Below are 26,677 nucleotides of genomic sequence, written 5' to 3'. Positions count from 1 at the left end.
TCGACAAAGTCATCGTTATCCACATATCAAGTTTCAGCTTAAAACTCCCATAAATACCAAGCAACACAAAACACAAAAAACTCTATCTTGTTTGATTTCTTTCAAGTTGTGTTCTATCATTTCCGTTCAAATATGTTCGAACACTCAAGATATAGTCTGAGGTTGCAGCTGATATTCCACTTGGAGCAAAGTTGTGATTTCAATATTTTAGAGGAATAAAACCGATAGAGAGAGAGAGAGAGAGAGAGAGAGAGAGAGAGGGACGGAGAAAATGGGAGAAATAGAATTGAAGCAGTTTACCGTTTGGCGAGAGAAGTGTTAACGGTAGTTGTGAAAAGTATTTTCGGTACGTGTGCAAAGCATTCGTTTGGGGTGTTTCTCATCCCATCATCATTAAACTTCCAATTTTCTGGATTTTACAACAACTTTATTAAAATGACTTGGACGAAAGTCCAATGCAAAATATTGATGTAAACGTTTCAGATGCGTCTCTTCGTAGTTTCTCCTTATCGAAACAAATTCAGTGTTCAAGTACATTGACCGTGGCTGCCGTGCTTTCGGCTATCTTTCTTCATTATTGCAGAGAAATTTCAAGTTTTGCTCAACAAATCCAGTGTGTTGACGGAGTTTGTTGAGTTTTGTTGCATTGCAAATAGTTGCCAAACATTGGGTCCATCTTAACGAAATGCATGAGTGCAGAGATTAGGCAAAAACTACATGTTCGCATACTTTTGAAGCACAATTTTCTATTTGGTTCCACCGTTTTCTCGTTGAATATATTTCATTACATTTAATTGATAAAATAGAGCAGCACGTTTGAATGACTTTAGATTAATACACGAAATCAATAGCACTTTCTTATGCATGTTTCATATTTCATTGTGCATTTAGAAAATTCCATGGAATCTGTGCACTTTATCAGGATTGAATATTTTTTTGTTGAAAAAATACAAAGAGAGAAATAAGCCAAATGAAATCAGTTTAGGATTTTTTTTTAATCTGAAATTCGCCAGTAAAAGCCGTTTCTTTTTCGATACCATTCGATTTCATAATAATGAAGAAAAAAAAAACAATCGCATTCATGGAATTTCGTGAAATTTGTGTCAATCACGTTTCTTCGCATTAATACATTGAAGTGATCAGCGACAGAGGAAAAAGCACATCACATTCAATGATCACAGCAAAAGTACTACGACTCAAATACACGATTTAGATCGAGAAAATATGGAAATTTGTGTTACGTATGTTTGTTAGAAAAACAGAATATTGTAGATAGACCTGCACGATGTGGCACCGACAATCATGTAAAATCATTCAATAGTCGTTTCTCAGCCTTGTTTCTTTTTTTCTGATTTTCTTCTATTCTTTCTAGCAAAAGAAGACGCACATATTCTGTACTCGTTCCACTATCTCATTATGATAGAAGGATGGTTTTCCTGATATGCAACTTTAATGCATATGTAAACGTTTTCACTTCATCGACCGACATACACTCTGACTCCGTGCTACACTCTTTTTTTCTATATTGCTTTCGTTCATTTCTTCTCTCCTCTCTTTCTCGGGCACTCATTCGTATCATTTGGTTACCCATGGCTGGTCTATTATTTTCTCCGTGCAAATGCAAAGCAGCAGAAGAAAAGAAAAAAAAAATGCAAAACACAGAAAATGTTCTGCTTTGAATATCCATATAATACCATTGAAATGATAGCATATCTAAACTGGTGGTAGTCTAGACACGCGAAATGGCTGTGATATATTGAGAATGCCGATGAAAAGTGCAGTCTGAAATGAATCACGGTTGATAGCAATGGAAGAGAATCGTTTCATTTCTCCGCGAAGTAGCAATTTGATTGGAATACAATTTTAATGCTATGCTATATAGCACAAATTGCTAAACTATACGACGGCGATGGCAGCGGCGAAGGTAAAAAGCTGTTTATGAAACGACATCGCGAAACGCTCTCTCTCTCTCTCTCTCTCTCTCTCTCTCTCTCTCTCTCTCTCTCGTTCACCACGCGTGAACAACTTGGCTAGAGAATGGAATGTGAAAAAGAACACGCGCATAACTCCCCGCCTACCCGATCTCGCCAATCTGGTATTATTTTTATTGCGCTTTTTCTTGCTACGATTGCTGGTATTGTTGAATGCGACTTGCTGCGCACACAACTGATTTATTGAACACAGCATATGAACAATATTGTACGAGTCAACATTGTGTGGCATTTTAAATAGACAATGCTGAATTTTTTTGGCGGCAAACGAAATCGATGTAATGCTTCGGCATGAATGAGCTTTTTCGAAACGAGAACGAAGAGTTAAATGGGTAGAGACATTGTGTACACCAAGACACTTGGTAAACCGCATTTGGCAATTGTGTACTTTGCCTTGGTTCCTACCGAAACCAACGAGAAAGAGAAAGGGAAAAGAGGAGAGAAAGAGGAATGGCAAAAAAAGTTAGACCAAAATAAAATTCTTATTAAGGTGCTGTAAAATCTTCGGTGTGCGTGTGTTTATGTATACGATGCGGGGTTTTTAAAATTTACGCCAAACTTTGAGATACATCACAACCATCTGCTGCTCCATACCGAAAAATGATAGATTTCCCTTTGCCTACGACTCTCGAACCAACGTTTTCTTTTTTCTTCCATTTTATTTCTGCCACGGAACCCCGTCGAAAATGAGCTAGGCCGATATGCCAAACATACAAAGCACTAATTAGGAATTTGTGCGTGTGAAAATACCATTTTACTGCAAAACGAACAACGAAAAAAAAAAAAAAAACCAAAAATAAAATTAGAACCATAATAGAATGAGTAATTCGAAATCGTGGACGTAGAATAATTTCACCCACTCTGATACAGTAAAGGCTTTGACTACGCTTTCAAAGTACAAAAAAAAATCATTTGAATGTGAACATTTCGCGGAGCATGAGATTGAGTGATGGTGGCGGCCGGGTGTTTCAAAGAAGCAGAAGTACGCAACCCATCACATGAATTGCGTTCAGTGACTTTTCCTTCGAATGCGAGATGAAGAACAATAGAAGCAGCAGCAAAAGCAAAAAAGTGAAATAAAATTTGTATTTCGTGTACCTCTCAGCACTTCAATGAGGATGTTCTGCGTTAATTTCGAAAAGAGGGAAAAAAAAGAGTCATGAAGAAATTGACGTTGGTTCATTGTAATTCATCGTGCCGCAGTATGTGTTAGTTCATGGAGTTGTGCGTGCTTGAACGTGTGAAAACAGCGGAGAGAGAAACCAGAGAACCGATGGAAGATTTATTGTTTTATCTTCGGAAAATCTTTTAAGGATGGATTAAGTACAGACACAGCAGGAGCGCCAAACGACAGAGATGGAAATATGAAAGGGGCATGAGAACGCGCGCTAGATCAAGAGAAGAAAAAAATAAGTTGGTATAAAACTCACACTTCGTACTCACACACATTATAAATATAATCTAACACACCCACATATTGCGAATGTTCGGTTGGTGATATTGCTGCTGCCTCTTGCTACAAAGGCAGCAACCTTCCAATGATTTCTCCTGCACCACTTCATTCAAACATAAATCAACATCGAACCACGAATTGAAGGCTTTCTATTGCTTTTATTATTAGTCGATTTCAAATTTTTTTTTTTTTTTTTTTGCTATTTCTCCCCTTCCCTCTGTCTCTCTGGTTCTTTTTTTCTTTGTGCCATGGAATGAAGTCAATGAATAAAACCGAATAAATGCATGTTATTAAAAGCGCTGATATACTACATGAAATACGCGATGGGCTTTTTCATTTCGTCAATATATCGTTCACCAATATATCGTGTATCATGCTACGCATCTAACTGATGAACAAATCGATCGAACAGGCGTACCAAACATTTTTTTCCCTCCGCATGTATTTCATTTAGAGGCTTTATCGATATGCATGCAGTTACTTTTTGATTGGACCAAATCAATAAGAACAAAGGGTGCTTGGGCTAATCATTGTGTGTCATGCTTTTGAAATTTTGTTGTTGGTGTAGCTGCCACTGCTGCTGCTGTTTCTGCTGGTGGTGGTGGTGCTACTGTGAAGCCTTGGTTTTACAATGGGGAACCATTGATTCGTTTACGTCACGTGCAAACGCGCAACTAGATAGCTACTGATAAGCCCGACCACAATTTCGTTGTTCATTCCATTTCCCATTTTACTCTTCTGTCGTGTGTGTGTGTGCTGAGCGCTCCATTCACCTTCTCTCACTCGCTCACTCTCGCGCTTAAGCTCATTTGGTTCAGTTGTTTTGTTTTGATTCAATAATTTCAACGAGAAAATATAACCCTAGGTATTAAGTATTTTATACCTTCTCAAAGATAGCAACGATTTGAATTTTGAATGTGGTTTACGTGCAAAGGCCATATTCCAAGTCTTGCAATCTACATGAAAAACAATAGAAATATATTGTTGTCTACTGCTGTTCGCGCTACACCATTTCTCTCTCTCTCTCTCTCTCTCTCCCTCCCGCTTTCTTGTCACTTTTCTTCCCGTTTCTATTATTTATTTATCATCCTTTTGTGCACGCGCGTCGCGCGTATGTATGTATGTGCAAGGGCGCCTCTCTCTCGTTCAGCGCTCGTTCGGCAAAAAAGGCTATTGTTGTTGATTTATTCTGCACATCGTAATTATTTTTGAAATGAAATGAAATGAACTTGAATGGAATGATGCGCAACAGAGGCACAACCAAATAACTCGCAACACACAAACAATCAAGAGAACGGCAAAACAGAGATATGGCATATACACATCGTCACACAACCGAATGAATGTGTGTGTAATGCCGAGTGCGAGAGAGAGAGAGAGAGAGAGAGAGAGAGAAAGCGAGTGCAGAATATGATGGCGAAATTAATAAGTGAACAACAACATCAAGACTGAACGCAACCGGATGAGAACATTTTGTCGATGACATTGTTTCGGGTGACTCGATTGTGATTTTTTTTTACTGTGAATTGTAATGGAAGTGCAGTGTCGTCTCACCCGTTGGCTTAAATTTAATTTTCGCATGTTTGATAAAATTGGAATGCTTTTAATGCTCAATTCTTTTTTGTCTCTCATACAAAAGCATCAATAGCAGCGAAAACCGTTCTTATTCCAGAGATTGAATAAATGTTCATTTTGTTCATACATTTCGGGTAGTCAGAGTTGCTCAATCACTGCTTCGATGATTATTTGATAAATAATTTCGTAATTCGATTACAGTAAAACCTCAATAGTGGAACCTATGTTTAAGAGAAACCTCGAGATAGTGGAAACATTTTGGTTCCACTATTGGGAAGGTTTTACTGTATCGTGTGTGTGTGTGTGTGTGTGCTGCATAAATGAAAATCGAAATGATATGAAAATGATCCGGGAGTAAAGGAGACGAAAAAATGAACAATTTTAATTTAATTCCAGATGCACCAAAAGCGCCCTTGGCAAATTACCGATTTATTTACGGATGATATTTTTATCATTTGTTTTACAATTTTTTTCTTCTCGTGTCAGTATTTTGGAGTAAAAAGAATGGTCGGTGCAAAACCTTTTTTGAATGGCGTAATTAATTCGGTGCAACTTGTGTTTTAATTTATAAAAAAGGCTTTGGTATGGATTTTAATTTGAAATTTTCAAGAATTATTCCCGCTTGATAGATCCGCTTGTTGAACAACATGATCGTTTGAGGGATTCATGAATATGAAATGAGAATTTCCATTTTGTTTGTTACCATTTATCTGTATGTGTGAATTCGCAAATAGTTATTTTGTAATTGTTATGCTGATGGCTGTTTCCCGTCTATGAAAATCATTGGACTGATGAAAACCAATAACAATCGTGTTCCTGTGCTTCAAGCCAATCAACGAACTAATTTGTGACGAGAATAATAATAGATTGTTTTGTTGTTGATTTGTCGCGCAACTCATTACACTAGTCATTTGCCTGTCTAATTGGAAATTCAATCACTTTGCAGTTATTCTGTTCTTGTTCTGTATGTATGTGCGCTCATTTGCTCTCGTGTGGCGGCTGTTGAACGTCAAAGTCATTTGAGGCGACGCGAGCGCCCCCAATTTCAAAGGGCACATCAATGTAATTTAACATTTCAAATCGGAACTAAACAGCGCGCCAATTCGAAATATAGGAAAATATAGTGTCAACAGCCGCACCATGTTTGCTCTCCTTTAATTTTAACTTTTCGCCTAAACAACAAATGTCTGCCACGGGTGTTGCCAGAGAGAGGATGGGAAGCGGAAGAGAAACAGAGAAAAGGAAAACGAAGTGAAATCGCACAAAATGAGCAAAAAGTTTCTATTTTATTTAAGCGATGCTAAAGATTATTTTTTTCATTACTTTCTCTCTCTCTCTCTCTCTCTCTCTCTCCCAGTAAGAGCCCCGCTTGCCGTGATCTTCATAAATATGCAAATAATGCAAAGTGAAGCAATTGCCTTCCGATGAATTGACAAATATGCGAATAAGCTGCTCGATTTGCCGTATACCGTACACCAATATTATTTTAATGTATACATTAAGTCGAGGTTAAATAGTATGTAAAAATGATAAACCACATAATAAGTCGCGAAAGTGGCGAATGGTTTGAAGTAAGTGGTATGGTAGCCCGCGGATCAAAATGAAAAGTAACAAAAAAAAAAAGCAGCGGAAAATCATCACAAACACATACACAGCAGTGCCAGCGCCGTAACAACAACATCGATCGTTGTCGTCGACGACATCAGCGATGGCATGAGGTGAATGTCATCTTTTAGCGCTATACTCTTCGGTTTTTCTATATTCGTGCGTCTTTTTTTCTCGCTTTCTCCCGTTGAATTAAAATGAAATGGTAAAATTAATAAGAACGTAACATAAAAAAGCAACACAATGACAAACGACAGCGCTCGACTTCGGTTTTTGACTAAGTAACTGAAAATGAAGTGACTTACCTGTGGAATGCGAAACAATCGCAAGAGATTAGCTACTTGGATTGATGTCACAGACGATGGAGCCCCAACAACACCCGATATCACTTTTCGCACTTGTGTTTTATTGCAGTGGTATTCGCCTCCGTCAATGTTGCTGATTGAACCTGTGTGATTTTTGTTGTTGTTTTGTTTTTGTTTTGCAAAATGCCATTCATTTGGAGGGGTGGGGGACACATCAGATGAAACGATGGAAGCGAGGTTCGGGCAAGACATAGAAGAGAAAAATGTAAAGAACAACAATAGAAAAAAACAAAATGAGAATGAGTATGAGAGAGAGAGTGGAGTATACGAAGGTGTTTATTAAATTTATTTTGTGACGAAAATAATCAAAAGACGAAAGTACAAACATTGCGTCGGATATATTTGTTGCGAACGGTAAGTTGGTATGAAAAGAAGAGCGAACAACAGTAGGCGAAGGAAAATAGAAGAGAAGAAAATAACACGAGAGAAAAGAGAAAGCAACCAGATGAAACAACAACAGCAAGCAACAAAAAATGAATGAGATTTAAGTAAAGCCAAAATGAATTGAATTTATTTAGACTGTAAGTAAGTTAAATGGTTAGATATTTATTTTTGGCTTATGAAAAGTTCTCATCAGCATTGTCAGACTGAGCGTTTGGTATGCGAAGACAAAAGCCGTAAAATGGTCGATTGTAGCGTGAGAGTGAATGAGCGAATGGAGCGCGTACAAGGCTGAAAAAAGAGCGTGAATCGAATATTTGCAAGCGCTGGCACTGACACATACAAACCCATACACACATGCACGCACCTCCAACAAAAATGCCATTCAATTTCGAATTCAAAGGGTATGCTTCGGTCTGTGTTTGTGTGTATACATTCAATCTAAATACAATAACGACAAACACTTCGGGAAAAAGTAAAAGGAGCGAAAGTTGAAATACAAAAAAAAAAAAAAAAATACGAAAACAAAAAGGAAAACTTCATCATCCGCCGAATAAAACTCGGAAAATGAATATTAAAGTAAATAAGCACTTTTGGCTTTTACCGCTGCCCGTATTCAATATTTCTTTCGGAAGTAAGAACTCATATATGTATAGACACACGCATAAAATCCTAGTGAAACGATCAAACGATGTGAAATAAAAAGAAGCACTTTGACTCGGTTGGTGGAGTGCAAGCAGTAGCATTTGCTGCCGTGCAAAAATGCTGAACGTGAACATCCACTATCAAGGCTCAAAAGGCACATCGTCTGTATTCGGTTCGCTTCGCCTTTTTTTTTCATCATCATTTTGTGATTGTAAATTTCATGCTTTTTTTCTCTTGCTCTGTGTTGCCGTGTGCGAACGTTCTGTCTACAAGAGACACCTGCTTATTCACTGCTCTGATTGTATCTCTCATTTGGTTTGGTAATTTCCGTTTCAATTTCAAGCTACATGCAAACTGTTGCTGTTGAATGCGGATGCCACCGTGTCCATCCCACAGCGAAACAGTGGTGCCGTTAAGCACAAAAGAGTTGCATACGTAACGTTGTGTGCGTGCGTGTTGGATAGGAAAACGTATGGAAAATGTGGTGGCGGTGGCGAATGTGGATGAGCGAGCGGACGAGAGGGAGAGAGCTCAAATGAATTGAGCAAGAAAATACTTGACAAAAGCGTCGATCAACATAATCAAATCGTAACGTAACCTTTTAGCATATATTTTTGCGCATCAAATGAGGCTGTTTTTTTTTTACATACAAAGTACGCTCACGAATAAAAACAATCTGTACTGCCTGACATAGGTCGGGCCTTTGTACTTTTCCCGATCGTGCACGGCATCGTCATATCCACCATATTTGCAATTTTGTATTTGGCGAATCTGCGACTGCATGTATTTAGTGTGATTGTGTATGGAAAATGTGTTGTTTGATGTGTGGATACAACGTGTTGAGCAATAAAAAAATATACGTAAGCAGCGTTATTTGATATTCCATTCTCTTTTTTTCTCGCTTTATATTTTCTCCTTCTGTTGTATTCTTCTGACGGGTTTTTCTCCTCTCCGTTCGCATACACACAAAAGTCGAACAACGACCCAAGAGAAACCAATCAAATTACTCTACGCTAAAATGATGCCAAGTTTAAGTAGTTCAATTTATTCTACACTGTTTAGACGCCCGCCAAGTTAAAAATGTATTGAAGATTCGGCGTAATTTCGGTGTGGAATAAATTAAGTTCAATACTATTTGTAATACAAATATATGTATTCAACTTAAGTTAAATTACTCCGAAGCTACACCGTTTGTCCAGTATATTTTTAACTTAACATATAGGTGGCGTTACATATTGATAATTTAAGTTCAAGTTATTTAATTTATTCCACACCGAAGTTATGCCGAATCTTCAATACATTTTTAACTTGGTGGGCGTCTAAACAGTGTAGAATAAATTGAACTACTTAAACTTGGCATCATTTTAGCGTAGAGTAATTTGATTGGTTTTTCTTGGGGAATCGTTGAAAATATTTCTGATTTCAATTTAATGAATTTTTTTACCGCACAGCTGAACACCAACTGAATATCCAGCATTATCATTGCCATTCTCGCTGGCATACTTTTTTCACTCTCTTTTATTTGCACTCAATATACTCACGCGTGTACATAATTGGAACAGAAATGCCATGGCCTGTGTTGGCGCAACGGCAAAATGAATGTGAAAATCCTGCACCGATGCTTTGACGGCTGTCAAACGCCATATTACCGGTGCAGAGTTCTCGCAAACATTCAGTCTCGAAGACGACATACAACGAACACACACAATAACGAAAATATTACGCGTTGAAGTGATATCACATTTCACGTAAGCAAGAGAAGAAAAAAAACATTTACACATTTCAATGCAACCAAAGAGTTTTTCGTCTCATTAACACTATTTACATATAGAAAAAGTAAATGCTGAATAGCTTATAAAAAACAGCTTTTCAGCAACTGCTAAATTTGTATTGAGGTCAATGGTTTTCCCGTTATATACAAACAACTTTTCAGAAGAATATATGGAAGAACGAATTAAATCTCATTTTGGACAGCAACAAACAAAGGAGAGTTCGTATTAATGTTTTCCATTTGGCTCCTACCTCGAACTATTTTACAAACAATTTGCCGGAATTTTATTTGACGTGCAAGCGTTGAAAATCCACACAGAATCATCGTTTGGTTTTATTTTTCTGCTGATCGGTATCAATTGTAGTGATATTACGCGAATGCAATAAATTCCCATAGTAAATATAGCGAATATTATGTGCATATTGTATATGTATATGAGTGAGTGAGTGAGTGAGTGAGTGAGCGGGCAAACATTTGTGTGTAAAGTGTGCTATGTCACCCCTCAGCTGACAGAATCAATTGAAACAATGGCTACATTTGAATGCTGAATAAATTCACTGAATTCGCCTAACAATGAAAAATGATCCATTTTCACACTATTTCATTGCTTGAGCAGAAAATCTCGTTTTATTCTTTTATTGTACGTATATATTTATTGCTGAAGCGAATATCGCGCAATAACTTGCAATTCAATTTGATTCCAGTCAATGTCTGTATCATTGTGTCGCCCCCTCTCTCTCTCTTTCTCTCTTGCTCTTTCACTTTCTCTGCGTCGCAAATTAAAATGAAAATTGGAGATATTTGGTTTGGGACTATAAAAACGACACCCAATGGCAAAATTAACATCTTAATAAAATGTCACAGAAAATTAAAGCATTTACCCTCCGCGTTGAAGAAACATTAAAAGCTGAAATAAAAAGAAAAGTCTGTCTACATTTAGATTAGCACACTAAATGCGCCGCCAGTCCGCCAAATGCTCAACTCACACACAACTAATAACTTGCTGTAGTATTGAAAATTGCATGTTACTCTGTGGAAAAAAGCTCACTTCCTCTCCACTTCCTCTCGTCTTGGGACGAGTAAAAGGGAGGGAGAGAGAGAAAGATAGCCAGTGTTCGGTATTAATATAAAAATAAAAAGTTTTACGAGCGTAAAACGAACTTTTCCGCACAAGTATTCAAAAAAAAATTGAAAAAAAGTCAATCATGGTCGGCCATCGTGTTATAAATCATTTAACACGGATTAACATGATAAAATCGTGTTAAAACAAATCAAAAATCCGTTCTATGATAACAAGAAAAAAAAAATCCCAAAAAAATCCAAGGGTCCCCCCTTGGGTGAAATTCTATGACATCCGAAAATTACCAGATGAACTAGTCCAATTTGGCCCAACTTTTGATATATCCAAGGTATTTACTAATAGTGACTCCTGGCCAAATTTGAGCGAAATCGTTTAAGCGGTTCGAAAGTTATCGTGGACACAACCAAAAATCGTAGTTTTTGGGCCATCATGGTCGGCCATCGTGTTATAAACCATTTAACACTGCCTAATATTATAAAACTATTTGAGAAAGATACAACAATCCACTCTAGGTTGATGAAAAAAGACATTTTTTTTCGTTATAATCCAAGGGGAGACCCTTGAGCGGTTCGAAAGTTATCGTGGACACAACAAAAATTAGCACACTTTTTATCACGTCGATCGCTATACTTTTCTCACACACTTCGTGTGCGGAAAAGTAATAGACAGATTTTAGCATTAATTTATGAAAAGTCCTTTGTTTTACCCGTCCGAGGAAATAAATGCGAAGCAAACAGAACACAAAAAGATAAACACAAACGACTTAAACTGTTTTATTTTGTGTGAGAGAATTCTCAAAGCGCAAAACGCATTCAAACATAATTTTCAAAGCGTTTTTTCTCTTCTAAGTTCGCAGCACTTGTTAAAATGAATAGTAGTTGTTATTTAGAGTGCGGGTGTATTCTGTACTTTGGTGGCAGTGGTTGCGCTGCGCTGCGTTTCATTTCGGAATGAGTGAGTGCCACAAAGCAAGTCAAATATAGCTCATTAATGAGTTTTAAATTTTAATTCAATCTGGTGCGCTGTACAGATTGAAATGAGTGGACGGGGTGAGACCGAGAGAGAACGATAGAGTAGCAGTATGTTGATATACCGACCGGAAAACCGGAAAATGCTCAATAGAAATGAAAATCAAGGCTGACGAAGCTTTAGCCACATAATTTAATTAAATCTGTTGACACAGAGCACGAAAGGAAGCAATGGACATGGACAGGGTAGAATGTGACAGAAAGCAAGAGAGACAACGAAACATTTGAAGATTCAACACCCGGTAAATGTGCTTCTAAAAGCGATTACCGTCCCATGCATACAACCCACAGCTGGGTTGGCAACCAATGCCTTGGCTCAAAGCCAAACATTCCAACAATTAAAGTGAAAAATGTCGTTGCAATTTTTAATTGAATTTTTTTTCAATTCATTGTGATTCAGTTCTTCATCTGTGTCTTGCACAATACAGATCGAGGTGCTCCAAATTGTGCTCTCGCACATAAGTTGCAATAATTTAAATTGGATGTGAAAGAAAAATGGCAGCAATATTAAAGAGAAAGAAAAAAAACGAACGCATCCGGTTCGAATCGATCATTAAATGAACGAAACGACAAAGGCAAACTAAATTTTACTGGTTTTCAATGACATGGCATCGCATTGATTTTACGTGAACGCCGCAAATTTTGCTCAAACTCAAACTTTTTTTTTTTGTTCATATAAAACCATGAAGAAAAGAAAAAAACAAACCTAACTAGTTTTTTTTTTCTTTTCTTTAGCGCACATTTATTTTTACTAGCCGAACAGCACACGGAATTCCAAATACGGCGCGGTGCATAGGCCTATCCTGCACATTTTTCAATTCATAATAACAATATGAACGCATAACTTTATGGGCAAAGCATTAACAAAACGAAAGTCGGAATAAAAAGAAGAAAAAAAAGAAAATTGTGATCGCCGTCTGAATCGTTAAAAAAAACAATACTCCCCAAAGCGAGAGCGACAATGTGAGAGAGAGAAAGGGAGGGTGAGTGTTTCAAGAGCGACAACAAAACTTTAGAGCAACATGGAAAAAAAAGTTTGTTACTTAAATAAATTTTTGTGTTGAGTTTCAGCGATTATTTCGACATACAAAAGCATAAAAATGTTGGTGAAGAAAATTGAGCGGCAGCAAACGCGCCTCCCATCAACGTATCGCCTGCAGCATAATTCAAGCGAAGTTGTGAACAGGAGCAGTGCTAGTGTTATGTGAGTGACGGTGATGACAGCGAATACCCCTGCTAAAACGGTTGAAGCGGTACGACAAGCAAACACACACATTACAATGCTCTTGCCATCCGTCAACAACATTAAATTTGCAATAACTTATTAGCTAACAAGGATTTCTTTCTTTTTTTTTTCTTCGTCTTTTTTTCTGCTCTTTACTTGATTCTGTCAACTTTCACTTTTGAATCGTGGTGGCATTGGCTACAACTCAAGCGCACGGCACATAAATATTTTCAGCTATAACGCGACAGAGAAAGAGAGAAAGGAAGAGAGAGAGAGGCAAAGAGAGAGAGAGAGAAAGACAGTGAAAAGTCGGTGTATGCTTTTTTATGGTCCTTCATTTTACTTTAGTATTCGGCACTAGCGTTTATTATTTGAATACGCGGCAATCCGATGATTAGAGCGCTGCAACGGGATAATGCTCGAATGCGCTATTTGGATGGAAAAGTATATCAATGGCGAAAACAGGTACAAATTTATAAGCAACTTTTTCCCATAAATATATTAGCTAGTGGAGCAAAAGCGTTTGCGACGACAACAACGAATAAGTGAACAATGAATGAGGGCGACATGGTATGTTATCGAAAAAAATATACTCTAATACTATACACAATCGCACACATACATTCCCTGTCGCATATATTACTACACAATAGAGAGGAGCGTAAAAAAAATCAAGGCGTGAAAATCATGAGATGAAAAAATATCCGCAGTAGAGGAAAAAGAGAAGAGAAGAGAAAGAAAAAAAATTGCGCACCGCCAACCAAATTGTTTGTATCGAATTAGTATAAGAGCGATATAACGGCAATAGAGCGTGATTTTTTTTTTTTTTTGCAACGCGTTAATTTTTTTTTCTCCTTCTTTTATTGGATGCGGAAACACTTGTTTTTTCCTCTTGTACTCGGAACGTAGCCTACACGATGTCGTTTTGTCAGTGTTACATTTCTGCAGAGAATCGTTTCAGCATAGATATTCAATTTTCTGATGAGATCTCAGTAACTGAATGCAGTGACTGCGAACGTCGCTGTGAGTGAACAAGCGCTCTACATTCAAGCGCGGACATACATTGGTTTACACATAATCCGAGTGAGTGTACGTGTGAAAGAAGAGAAGAGAGGAGAGACGAACGAAATGTGCTGCATCGAGCGATGTCCACTTGACACAGTGTCAGTGTGGCGAATACTTATCATTTGTTTCTTGCAATTGTTGTTCCTTCTTCTTTTTCTTCTAACAAATTGGTTGGCAGCACAAACACAAGCAAAAAAAATCACATTAAAAAAATAAACAAAACAATATTTGATTATTTTGTTATTGTGTTTAGTTATAGAATTTTATTTTTTTTACTTGAGTTTGTGCTGCCAACCAATTTGTTAGAAGAAAAAGAAGAAGGAACAACAATTCCAAGAAACAAAGAGTAAGTGTTTGCCACACTGAAACTGTATCAAGAGACGTTCACTATTATCGTTCAATGCGACATAATTTGTTCGTCTATCCTCTCTTCCCTCCTTTCGCACGCACACTCACTAAGATTGTGTGTAAACCAATGTATTTGCATGTCCGCGCTTGAATGTAGAGCGCTCGTTTACTCACAGCGACGTTCGTAGTCACTGCATTCAGTTACTGAGATCTCATCAGAAAATTGAATATCTATGCTGAAATGATTCTCTGCATTTCTGCCTCTTCAATTACCTGGCGGCAATAAAGTCACATTCAAATCGCATATTCTGTAGTTAAACTCTTTATGGTCGCTACGGAAAAAAGCGTTTGAAATTGGTGTGTCGCAACAAATGCCATTCGACAGAAATAGAATCACATCGAAGGAAGAGAAGGAAAGAAAAAAGAAATAACGAGCATTGGAATCACGATTTTCAACAGCAATTCAATATGTGGAATGTGCGTAAGTGTAAGTGTATGTGTATGACACCGTGACGATCAATACTTTTAATCTTTGATGGCATTAAACATCGATTGCATAAGTTAATTTTCGTTTGCACGTTTTGTGCAAATTGTTTTAGATGAGCCAAAGCATCGTTAACACACAAGCTCACAGAGCAGCAAACCTCGAGTTCGTTACGATTGCGACATAGAGAGGCTGTTGTTTTGATGCGCAATTTGCTTTTTATTTTTTTTTTAAGGGCAAGTATCAAAAAGGTGCGAGAGCGTGTTGAGTCGCGATCGATAAAAAAATAACACTTGAACAGTATTGGAACAGAAAACAGACACAGATAAAACGGTATGTGGAAGGTAAGCGTTTGATCATACTAAGCGATGACGACAATGAAGGAGAAGAAGAAGTCAAGTGCGCTAAATTCAAAGAGCCGCATATTCGGACGCTGTTTGAACATAAAAAGCATCGGATAAATAAACATTGGAAATGAAACAGTTTTTTTCCCTCTTGCTCATCTGGTCATTGGTATTGTTGTAGTTGTTCCTCGTTCGATATTTATTGCCAAATGACGACGACGACGGCAATGGGCCGACATAAATGAAAGTGTGAATAAATATTAGAAAGAATTGAACGATTCAGGCGCTTAGAAATGATGTAGCACGCTTCCCAAATCCCGCTTCTCAAATCCCGCAGTACACACGCACATAAATAGATAGTATCTTGGCTTTTTGTTGCCATTTCTACCGAGGCATTAACACACATGCTATGAAATGCTAACCCAACTCCTGTTCTCTTCAGCTGGTTTTGCTGCTACTTAGCTGCGCTTCAAAAGGTATTTTTATTCGCCACACCGAAAAACTTTTTCGCTTAACAGTGCACAAGCATACATGCGAAAATTGAATGAGAAGAGGGAAAAAAAAGTACGAGACTCGGTAACAGTATACAAGACGAACTGATTGAGTATTGAATGATTGCCGTGTACCGTATTTTATGCCGGAAAAACTGCAAAGCCTAGCGAAACCGACCAGAAAACATTGAATGTCAGCTTACTATCACACACACATACACAAACACACACACACACACACATTGAAACGATGGGTCGATGAAAGCGGCACAACGAAACGGTAAATTACAGATACCGCTCTCGAATGTACACAAACAACAGCACACACCAAATTAAAATAATAATGTGCACGAGATATTCATCAAAGCGCAACACACACACACACACACCCACATACATAACACGCAAAACCCAATATCGACCAACTTGAATTAATACACGTTCAACTGGCCGCCCAAAAGATAAATGCGAATTTATGGTTACTTCTTTTCACTGGAATCGACTGGCGTTTACATACAAGTGCGCTCTTCCCTTTTTGAAACGGATGTTTGTACGCGGGGCGATGGTTTTCGTGCGATGCCCGCAAAAACCTTCGACATTCTAACTGGCTATTCTTCATTTCCAATTTGATTCTGGGGTTTCGTTTAATTTCGAGATTTTTTTTCTTCGTTTAATCTCCTTTTTTGGCATGTGTGTGAACACAATAACAGACCATAACTCTTATCGAAAGACGCACAATACATAAAATGTGTTTAGCCGTTGATTGTTTGCAACGCATTTTTCTTCCAGCCCCGCTATTGACCCAAAACCAATGCCATTCGATATATTTCTTTAATAAACCGTTGGAGAAATGATAATCCGATGTGTCACTGGATTTGCACAAACATACACGCATTTGCACGAAGCTGAAACAATAAAACGTTGAAACGAAGCTCGATATTACTATTTAATGTGATGTATTGGCGTTGAAGATTCAGCTATATTTGGTCGTTGCGTTTTATCCGGTTGTGAAAAAGCCCAAGAAATGGATACGGTTAAACAGTTCTTCCGTCATGTGCATTCATACAAATCAACAAATCGTAAATTAGCAACCAACCCATCGACACACAGCGTTAAATCGATTGCATGTATTTTGTTGCATTGCACCAATTTCCAATTCGAGGGGCCATTGTTCATTTCGATTTATACGAAACATCTTTTTGTCGACGGATGCTGCCGAATATTTATCATATGGCGTGATCAAACTATATTTTAAATGAACCGAAACAAATCTGTTGACCATTCATTTTTCGGTTCGTCGAAATCCTTGCGTTGCTTTTCTTTTGTCTTCAAATTATGGTGTATTTTGTTGGCCTTCGTCTGTGCCGCTCTCGTTCATAATCGTGTCGATGAGCATTTTAATACCCACGTATTTCACGTCTTTGTGCCACATGGCACTGCCCGGATATTTTTAGCCTTTCAACTTCTAGGTCAGTGCATACAATTTGTATCTCAACTAATTGTACCTGCTATTGTGTACCAGTTTGGATATTCGCCAAACATATTTGTGAAGTTGTTACACACGGTAAAAGAAAAACTTTTATTTCAATTACATATATATTTAGCGTTTACAAGTACAGTTGTTACTCGATACTTTCCACCCTTCGAATATAGAAATGCATTACAAGCACCCGTACATTAGCAATTTGAAAAACATTTCAACATAATGACCTTAGTTAAAGCTCAATCCGACCCGTTTGCTTCATTCATTTTCAGAGGATGTTATTTCGATAATTTAAATCGATTTTACAATTAAAATTCATTCGTAGACTCATTTTATCATCATCAACCGTCCTAGGGGCTTCTATGTCGGTTTGCCATTCGAATTTTTATTCACAAATTCGTGCTCAGCGCCATGCATTCACAACGCTGCCATATGATTTCTATGTAAACATTCGCACTCGCATTCGTATGGCAGTCGTATTTCGCTGTTTTCGAACGTTCTCACGAATGCGAGTACGAATGTTTACATAGAAATCATACGGCAGCGTTGCGAATGCGTGCACAAACACGAATGAACGAATGAATTATGTAGTCACAAGTTCGCTGTCATAGCCGCATTTGTCGCATTCGCAAACATTCGAATTTTTGTTTTGAAATGCGAATGCATTCGGCCCGAATTCGGCATTTGTTCGGCCCGAACAATTTTTTTACATAAGAAAATTCAATGAAGAAAATCCTCAATAATGAATAATTTTCGCAAGTGAAAACTCGCCCTGCTTTCGAATTGAGTGTGAGCTGTTTAAATAGCGCAGTGAAAGCATGGTGTCCGTTCAATCTACACGTATAAATACAGCTGTTATATCCGTATAATAGCAAACCCGAATAACCAAATTCACATTCTTTCCAATCTTGCATATCGTTTATCCATACAAGTTGAAACAATTAACCATTTATGATAGCAACACGAGTCTCCTGATATTGCCAGACTTTCTACAAGTAGATGCATTTCGAAACAAACATACACATTGCAATTTTGTCGGTGAAAACTATGTAATTTTGTATTTAAATTAAAACGGACGATGAAACCACATTCAAAGCATTGCTTGCTATAAGTATGTATCCATCTACGTACGGTGCATATTACATCGATGTTTGTTTTAACGGTGAACGCTTTTATTTAAAAAAAAAAACAACACTCGATGTGTATGCTTGTTGTATTATAAAGTTGACTCTCATTCGAAAATGAATCGATGTGGGTATTTCATAAATATAAACTGTTGAATTAGTCTGGGGATTTTGTTGAAGAAATGCATTTCCTTCCATCGAAGAGCTCATGAAGCTCGAATATTGTATTGTAGGAAAGGGATCAGAAACTCACCAAAAATGTTCACATTTACACTATTCCACCGTTTGTTTCGTACGAACTATTCAACAATCGAATGATTGTGGTGATTCTGCCACCAAATCTTCTTTATTCGCAATGGACAATTCAAGCAATGAAAACACACTTCTCGGAATTAGGAAATGCTATTCTCAAATTCGGTCATTCTAGAATAGTACAAGATTAGGTATTTTGTTTGTATGTGCATAGTGTAAGCGATTTGTGTACATAATTTATATGGAAATAGCATTTCGCGAGAAATTGAAATATAATTGCAACAGTAAATTACTTGACCGAATAAAATATGAACACAAAAAAAAAAAAAAAAAACGTCCCTGTGAGTCACAGGCGGTGACCGCATCAACAAGCACATACAACACAAATGAAGGACTACACTTACGAAACGCCCGTTGTTTCATCCATAAAATCACTCAAAATTAATTTCTAATCGAAGAGCAATCTTGAAAATTAGCCAAAGTTCGATTCGAAGTTCTAATTAAATTGAATGCAAATCTCTGACTGAGTGTCTGCACACTATGGAAATGATATGTGGATTAAAGTATTTAGGCACAATGTTGCAATTACTATTGTCGAATTGGGTCACGTTACCACAAAACAAACAATAACCAAACATAGTCATAGCGTTTTAGTCGACTGTTATCGCACACATTGTTGGTTTTGCATGTATATTTAATACCGTTTAGTTTTACCGTTTGGATCAATGTGCGCTTTATTCGAGTATGTTGTGTCCATTTGACAATATGATCGAAGAGCCGAATGAAAAAAGTAACAAACTGGTGCCTACATTGTATTCAAGTGGTGAAATTCATATTTTATGCTTGGGATTGAAAATATGGGGCTGTATATTCGAATTGACAGCTTTTTTCCACCGCACGTACTTCAACTGTCTTTTGTATTTTTTTTTTTTGATATTGTTGTCGTTTGTTATTTCAGATGATAACCGTTTGGCAAATAGTGTATTGACCACACGTCCTTTATATTTCATGAAAATGCAAATAATTCAAACAATTCAATGGAACGAACGAGCGCACGCACAAATACGCATGCCATTCATATGTGTGAATGGCTAGTGGAAGAGAGTGGGCCTATTTTGGAGAACGCAGCATGAGGAGCATAGATGGAAACCAAGCCCAAATACTTTGTTGTTTATTTGGCTGATTAAAGGATTAAGTGGCAAACTCGAGTCTCTTTCTGCGTTCCTCTCTCTCTCTCGGTATGAGCCCTGCAATTCATATAGTCCAACAATTTATTTTTCATTTTGTCAAACATAGACAATGTGAGTCGTTAGCCCTTGTAGAAAGTCACGAGGCAATAACGAAAATATGTGAATAAGTTTATGTGTAGCATCGAAGATTTATGTGAGACACATTAAAACGTATCAAACTTAATTTCGGTCGTCGTTGTCGTTGTCGGTGAAGAAGATTGAGTTAGCGCTGCAAGCATTTTTTTCCCTCGTTTTGTCTTGCAATGAGCGCGTGTGTATTTTATGTCAGCGTTTGTGCGACGGCTAATTTTTCGTATTGTCTCTCTCTCTTATCGAAGGATTTATTTTATTTTGCTGTTTTTCTGAACGAAATCATTTCGCTTTGAAGCGTTAGCATCAAGGGCAGCAGCAGCTTAAAAACACACGCACACAGAGACACACTAAATTATGTAAAGCTCAACTAACTCGCCACCTCGACCACTCCGATGCACCATGGGAACCTAAAATATTAACTAAGTCATGTTCGTTTTTATCACAACGTGCAGCGCGTTTGTCACAACGGTAAATAGCTTATTATGTGCCAGAATTCGTTTAATACGACCGTTTATTCCATTGGATTGTTATTTATGTAGGAGCTTCTGTACCAATGGATTATTGGAGCGTTTGTGTATGTTTATGTTTACGTTGGCCTTTTGTGTGGTACATCATGAACGGATATAGTCGACAATTATTACGAAATTATATATATCACACACATACACATCACATTAGATTACTGTCAAAATAAAAGGTGTTTCAACAAGGACGCAAAAAGTTTTTCAATAGAGATTTCATGACTGCTGCCCAGAACTGTCAAAATGAACTGTCATTTGGAAGCGTCCATCCATACCATTTATTAAAAATGTCAATATTAACAAAGGATCAACGCATTCAAATACTGAAATCCCATTATGAGGATTTGAACGCGTTGATAAATAAATTATGGTAAATTGGCCTTTCTCGAAAATAAAATTTGAAAAATGGACCCATCCTCACAATGGGATTTCAGGATTTGAACGTGTTGATCCTTTGTTAATATTGACATTTTTATAAATGGTATGGATGGACGCTTCCAAATGACAGTTCTGGGCAGCCGTCATGAAATCCCTATTGAAAAACTTTTTGCGTCCTTGTTGAAACACCCTTTACACACACTGGGCCAGTCAGTTCAGCGATTTATAATTGATTAAAAACGGCAATCGGTCATTTTAAGCAAAATTAACTCAAAATCTTTGACACACACGCACAGCGCACACATAGCATGCCAAATGCTAGAGCATCATTTTCGAAAGATGTTGATTTCTGTCCGTCTTGTTTTTATCCGAGTGACATTCATCTATTTGTGTTTGTTGACAAAAGGGAGAGAGCCAGTAAAGCAAAGATTATATGTGTTCCATAGATAAATTATTAAGAACATTCATTGGATTTTCAGTATGCAATGATAATAATGGAACTACTGGCTAACTAATATTGGCATGTTGAACATGTATGTGTGTGTTCTTTTGTGTGTCGAGGTCGTCGAAATCCATTGTTTTTATTCTGATTTGATTTTTAGGCATTCCTTCTACCTCTCCCTTTCTTAATTCTTCAGTATGGTTTTGTTAATTGTGTGATACGGCCAAAGACCACCCAAATACATTTGGAAGATTATTAGCAAACAACAAGGAAGTAGCACACAGCAGAGCTAAATATTCGGTAACACGTCGCTGATGTAGGATTTGGGCAAAAGCTTGTGACAAAAACTTTCATTAAATTGCTTATAACGGAAACGATGTGCCAAACAATGCCGAACCTATCGGAATTCTGTTTGTACAACAAAGATTTGCAGCAACACCGAATTAACGTTATCTGTGGCAACGGCGAATTGAATCTATTGAAGAAAAAACACATACACAACCAAATTCATCTCCATTTGGCGTTATGCTTCTCCATTTTCGCTTGTTTTTTTTTCTCTCTCTCTCTCTACCTCTCTGCCGCGTCCTCCTCTGCATTCTTGGTGTAAATAGCGGAGCCAATCAGTGCTTAAACTTTTATTCTTCTGGAAGTTACTTCGTGAGCACATCGCTGGCTGCCGAATCGATCTTAAGTCGAAAATCCTCTTTACAATTCCCTAAGAAATGCCATTACAACTGTACCGAGATCGTAACTATACGTGTGCACACTTTTCTTTCCTAGCTGGATGGAACGTCGCTTCAGCTTCGTAATTATATATTTGCCATGTTGGTCGACGATGACGACAAAGTTTTTGATCGAGTAGTTGTTGTATTACACAGTTGTGCGTTCGGTATTTTTTTTTTTTTTTGGTCGACTTAAATTCGGTGAGTGAGTGGCAAACTTTATTCGGCCAACCACCTTCAAAATTAAGCGTAACTGTTATTTGTTACATTGGCCACATTGAATGGGGGAAAAGAAAGAGCGAACAAGTGAACGAACGTAAACCAAAATGTTTCGGACAAATGAAGAGTTTTATAGCTTTTGATATTTTCAATCTAATTCGGCTATAATTGGAATTCTCAATTGAATGGAAGATGCTATGCAGTTGACTTACCATTTGCTTTTTCAATATTTAATTACATGGTGTGAATGAAGCACGTGCTTGAAATTTTGCCAAGCGTTGTCAATCGAATCGCATCAACTTCGGTTCGTCCGGAATGAGTTGTCGGTTTATTTGTATGTGCGAACGGCACCGATGGCAATGAAGGTCAGCTCATTTCGAAATCAATTTTTAATTCATGAAATCGAATGTACAAGAAATTCATGCACAAGAGAAAATTCTCTTTCACCTCGTTGAAATGTCTTACGTTTTTTTTCTTCTCCTTTTCATATGAAAAGTTTCTGTCTATACGAATGTTTGTTGCAATATGAATGGCAAAGATTTTGAACTATGTATTGTCCATGAATTTGTCTTATACTGACGAAATTGCAATTGGGCTGTGCACGTCAAACGATCGATGTATAATAAGAACAACGAATATACGCTGATTGAAAAGAGGCGAACAGTATAAGAATGATAATGGTATCAAGCAACTTGGTGACTGGTCGCCATTAGCTTTGTGTGTGTGGGTTGTTTTGCCAAAAATATGTTTATGTCATGTTGTGCATAGAGTACGGTGACTTTGCCGAAATCAATCACAAGTAATTTACTACATTTCACATACATGGCCATTCGATATAACGAATACATACACACACACACACACACACAAAGTCGCTTGCTCGTATGTTATTTTTAGCCTGTTTTGCCGTATCGAAACGCATTCCGATAAAATATACCGAAAGTCTCGAAATAAACTGAAATTTATTCGAAATAAATGGATCTAATATGGATCACATTCACCGCACATATGTCTTCGTTGCTATTCAGTGTGTGGAGAGAGGAGACGAAAAATTCCAATTTGAAGATGTTCGCATTGTGGCCAGGAGGCAAGAGAGAGCTTTGTGCGACGTTCGACGTGGGGAACGAATGCGAGCATACGAACGAAGAAGATCAGCAACACACACACACAAATCACAGAAAGAAACAACATTAGGAAAAGTTCTTTTGCAATAACACACATTTATCATTCCTTACATTTGGCATTTTATATTTTGAGCTCAAATAATCGCCTGAAATGTACGTTATTTTCTCTCTATCTCGCCTTCATCTTGCTCACACATTTCTCCACTTAAATTTGTCTTTTTCGCAGTCGATGTGGGCCGGATGTGCGCGCAAGTGTGCAAATCGTTTCATCCACATATTTACCTTCATCTATTCATTGGGTGTTTCTTTTTTTTATTTAAGTTTTCAAGTATTAGACTTGATCTTCATCTTTTGTCTCTTGCTGGCTTGCTCTTTCTGTGTTTTTTTTTTCTAACCTTTTATACTCTTTTTTAGCACTACATGAATTGCCATTTCTTTGGTTCTCATTTCGGTTGTTATCAAAATGCCTGGGTACGACAATATCAAACGCCAAAAACACAAACAAATCGCATATATTTTCACAAAGTGACAACGGCATTTGCTTTTTTGCCGCTATTTCTCTTCTCTCTCTCTCTCTCTCTCTCTTGGTCGTGTTGTGTCTCTTTCGCTTTGTTGCATCGAAAAAAAAACACCTTTTTCCTTTGCCATACATGTACGATGGTAGTAGCAGAGCAGCACGGAACCGGATTGCGGATAGAAGTGAAATTCGCTTAAGTAAAATATATGTTAACATTCATTTGAATGCCGGACCCATCCCTTATGATTATTGCTTCATTTGGAAGCTACGTTTTTTCTTTTCTTTTTTTCTTCATTCCTTCCATCTCGTTTCGGTCGTTGTCTTTTACTCTTTAAACACCGCACGACTCAATTTTTTTATACATTTTCGCTGTATACAGTTTTCGCTCAATGGTTGCCGCTCTTCGGCTGGTTTTCTGTTGCGGTGTAGAGAGAGTTTATATCCACACAAAGTTTTTCGATCGCTCCCTTTCCATATCATTTTCTGTTAAACGACTTTAGTTTTATACAGTAAATAACATTGACATGTATTTAAAAAAAAAAAATGTTATTTGGCCATTCAGCATGATTATGGTGCATAAGGGTCATTGCATCGATACACACGAAATTAAGATAGGTACACACGGCAACAGATGGGAAACTTTTTATTTAAAGGAAACCCTAAAAACGATTCGCTTTATTTCAATAAACTCGTATGGATGACATGCCGTCATAGCGTATATATTGAACGATGGCAGAGCAATGAATGCATGAATTGTGCGAAGCCACGTGCGAACGTTAAACGAACAACACGTGAAGTGGTAATGATGCAGCCACACAGCTATAGACAACATACACACAATATGCCAATCAAATATACGTATCAGTCAAAATGAAATTGGCTTCATCGTTGATAGCGTATTAAATGTTGTCGTTAAAATCAAAGATGATCTAATTTTCCAATGGTAAATCATGGTGTCAGAGCGCATGATATTGGTGATTTAGTGGTAGCTGCGGATAAATTTCGCATTGTCTCACACACACTCTCTCCACATCTCTTTCATCGTGCACAAATCGATTTCAGCGAAATGAAAACAACAATGGGTGTGCAAACGATGTGTATGTCATTGAGAGAAAATCATGTTTTATTATTCGTTAATAATATTTTTGAGCGGCGTCAATAGTCGCAGTCTGAAATTAACATGCCAAACACTCTCTGTGCCCGAATATTACACTCTATGGTAAATGACAATGTGATGAACCAACTAATTGAAAGCATTTTGGTTCATAAATTGAACGCCTCGTTTTTATGCGTAGTCACGGCAAATGGAAAGAAGACAAAAAATCTCCAAAAGCTTTAAATGAATGAACAGAAAAAAGTATACCAGCTTGACCGCAAATTAAACGCAATCGTTATTAATGCGCAAGCAGGGCGAAAAGAAAAACATTTTTTCGCGAAATGGAATGAATGGAAGACAATAAAACAATACACAGAGATAACGAATTTCAATCTGCCAGCTTTTTGCCCGAATGCGCACAAACACACACACACACACACACAGCGCGGCATTATATTTCCATTATGGTTTGAGATAAGTGAAGCGATCGGCAAGGCATAAATGACATATGATATGGCGAGATATCACGTACTTGTCATATCTCAAATCTAGCTCACAAAGAGCGTACACACATCAAACCTCGTCGAATTCATGGTCCACCACGAGAGAAAAAAGTGCTCTGTTTACCAGCAATTTCGTTCGTTCTATGTGGCGTTTTTGTGCTCTCTGCTGGCATTTAAGCCCGATTTGGAACGTGTTTTGCCTCACTTACAAGGCAAACGGATGGAAAAAAAGAAAGATAGAGAGAGAGAGGGAGTGGGAGAGAGAACAAGTGAAAGAGAGAGAGAGAGAGAGAGAGAGAGGGAGAGAATGAAACACATCACCCAAAACACCGTAACAAAAGTTCGGAGCACTTATACCCAGCACCAAAGCCAGAGAGTCGATATGAATTTTTGAATTTACGTTTTTTGATGAAAGTTTTATTCGTTTCCGCAGTTAATTTCGCATTTCACTTGCTTTTTGGATGGTGTTTGTGTTGTGCCATTTTCGTTGCTTGTTCACAACTTGTTCCGTGGCTGTCATGGCCTTTGATGCTGCCGTATCATATGTGTGACACCTATTCCAACATCGAGCTATCTATAGGCAAACAGCATTCAGTTCGGTAGCAACATGGGCAATACGCTGTCTTATACATTTGTAGCCGAGCAACATAGATTTATTCTTTGATTTTTGACTTTACTCGTGTATTATGTACGTGCATGTGCATATGTGCTATTTTCTTGTGTTTTCCCTTACACTCTGATGTTCAGGTTTGGGGCTGGCGTGTTCCCATTCGTTCGCATCCCTCGCTTCGGCCCAAATGAAAGTTATGTGAATTGGAACGTACAAGTTTATGAAGCTTGCGTGCGTAATTTGAAAATGATTGATGTGGAAATGTTAAGAAAATTGCTCAAGTGGAAAATATTGATTGGTTTTCAGTGACGGGCGCGCTAAACAGTCCAAACAGATACAGAAATGGAAAATGAGACAGGGAGAGAGGGAGCGAGCAGAATGAAAACGACGAAAGAGCGAAAACACTGATGACACTGGGTGTGTTGTGGCTGAGAGTGTGCAAGAGTCGTTTTATTTGATTTTTTTGTTGCTTTCTTCCAATCAAATTTTTCGTCATGTTTAGTATCGCCTTT

The 26,677-nt window shown here is 37.7% G+C and overlaps 1 protein-coding gene across 2 annotated transcripts in view; it reads right to left on the bottom strand.

Moving 5' to 3' along the window:
- Positions 1–26,677, bottom strand: part of LOC129576321 (metabotropic glutamate receptor 2) — a 186,941-nt gene that overhangs the window by 58,848 nt on the left and 101,416 nt on the right. For both annotated transcript variants that reach the window (XM_055461235.1, XM_055461236.1), the window contains one exon: positions 6,930–7,072. In XM_055461235.1, coding sequence (XP_055317210.1) covers positions 6,930–7,072 — 143 coding nt within the window. The remainder of the gene's footprint in view (positions 1–6,929; positions 7,073–26,677) is intronic.

This window comes from Sitodiplosis mosellana, unplaced genomic scaffold, assembly GCF_009176505.1.
Source record: "Sitodiplosis mosellana isolate CC-2019 unplaced genomic scaffold, AAFC_SMos_1.0 Smas_scaffold_6181, whole genome shotgun sequence".
NCBI lineage: Eukaryota > Metazoa > Arthropoda > Insecta > Diptera > Cecidomyiidae > Sitodiplosis > Sitodiplosis mosellana.
This window is presented reverse-complemented; position numbering and strand designations above follow the sequence as displayed.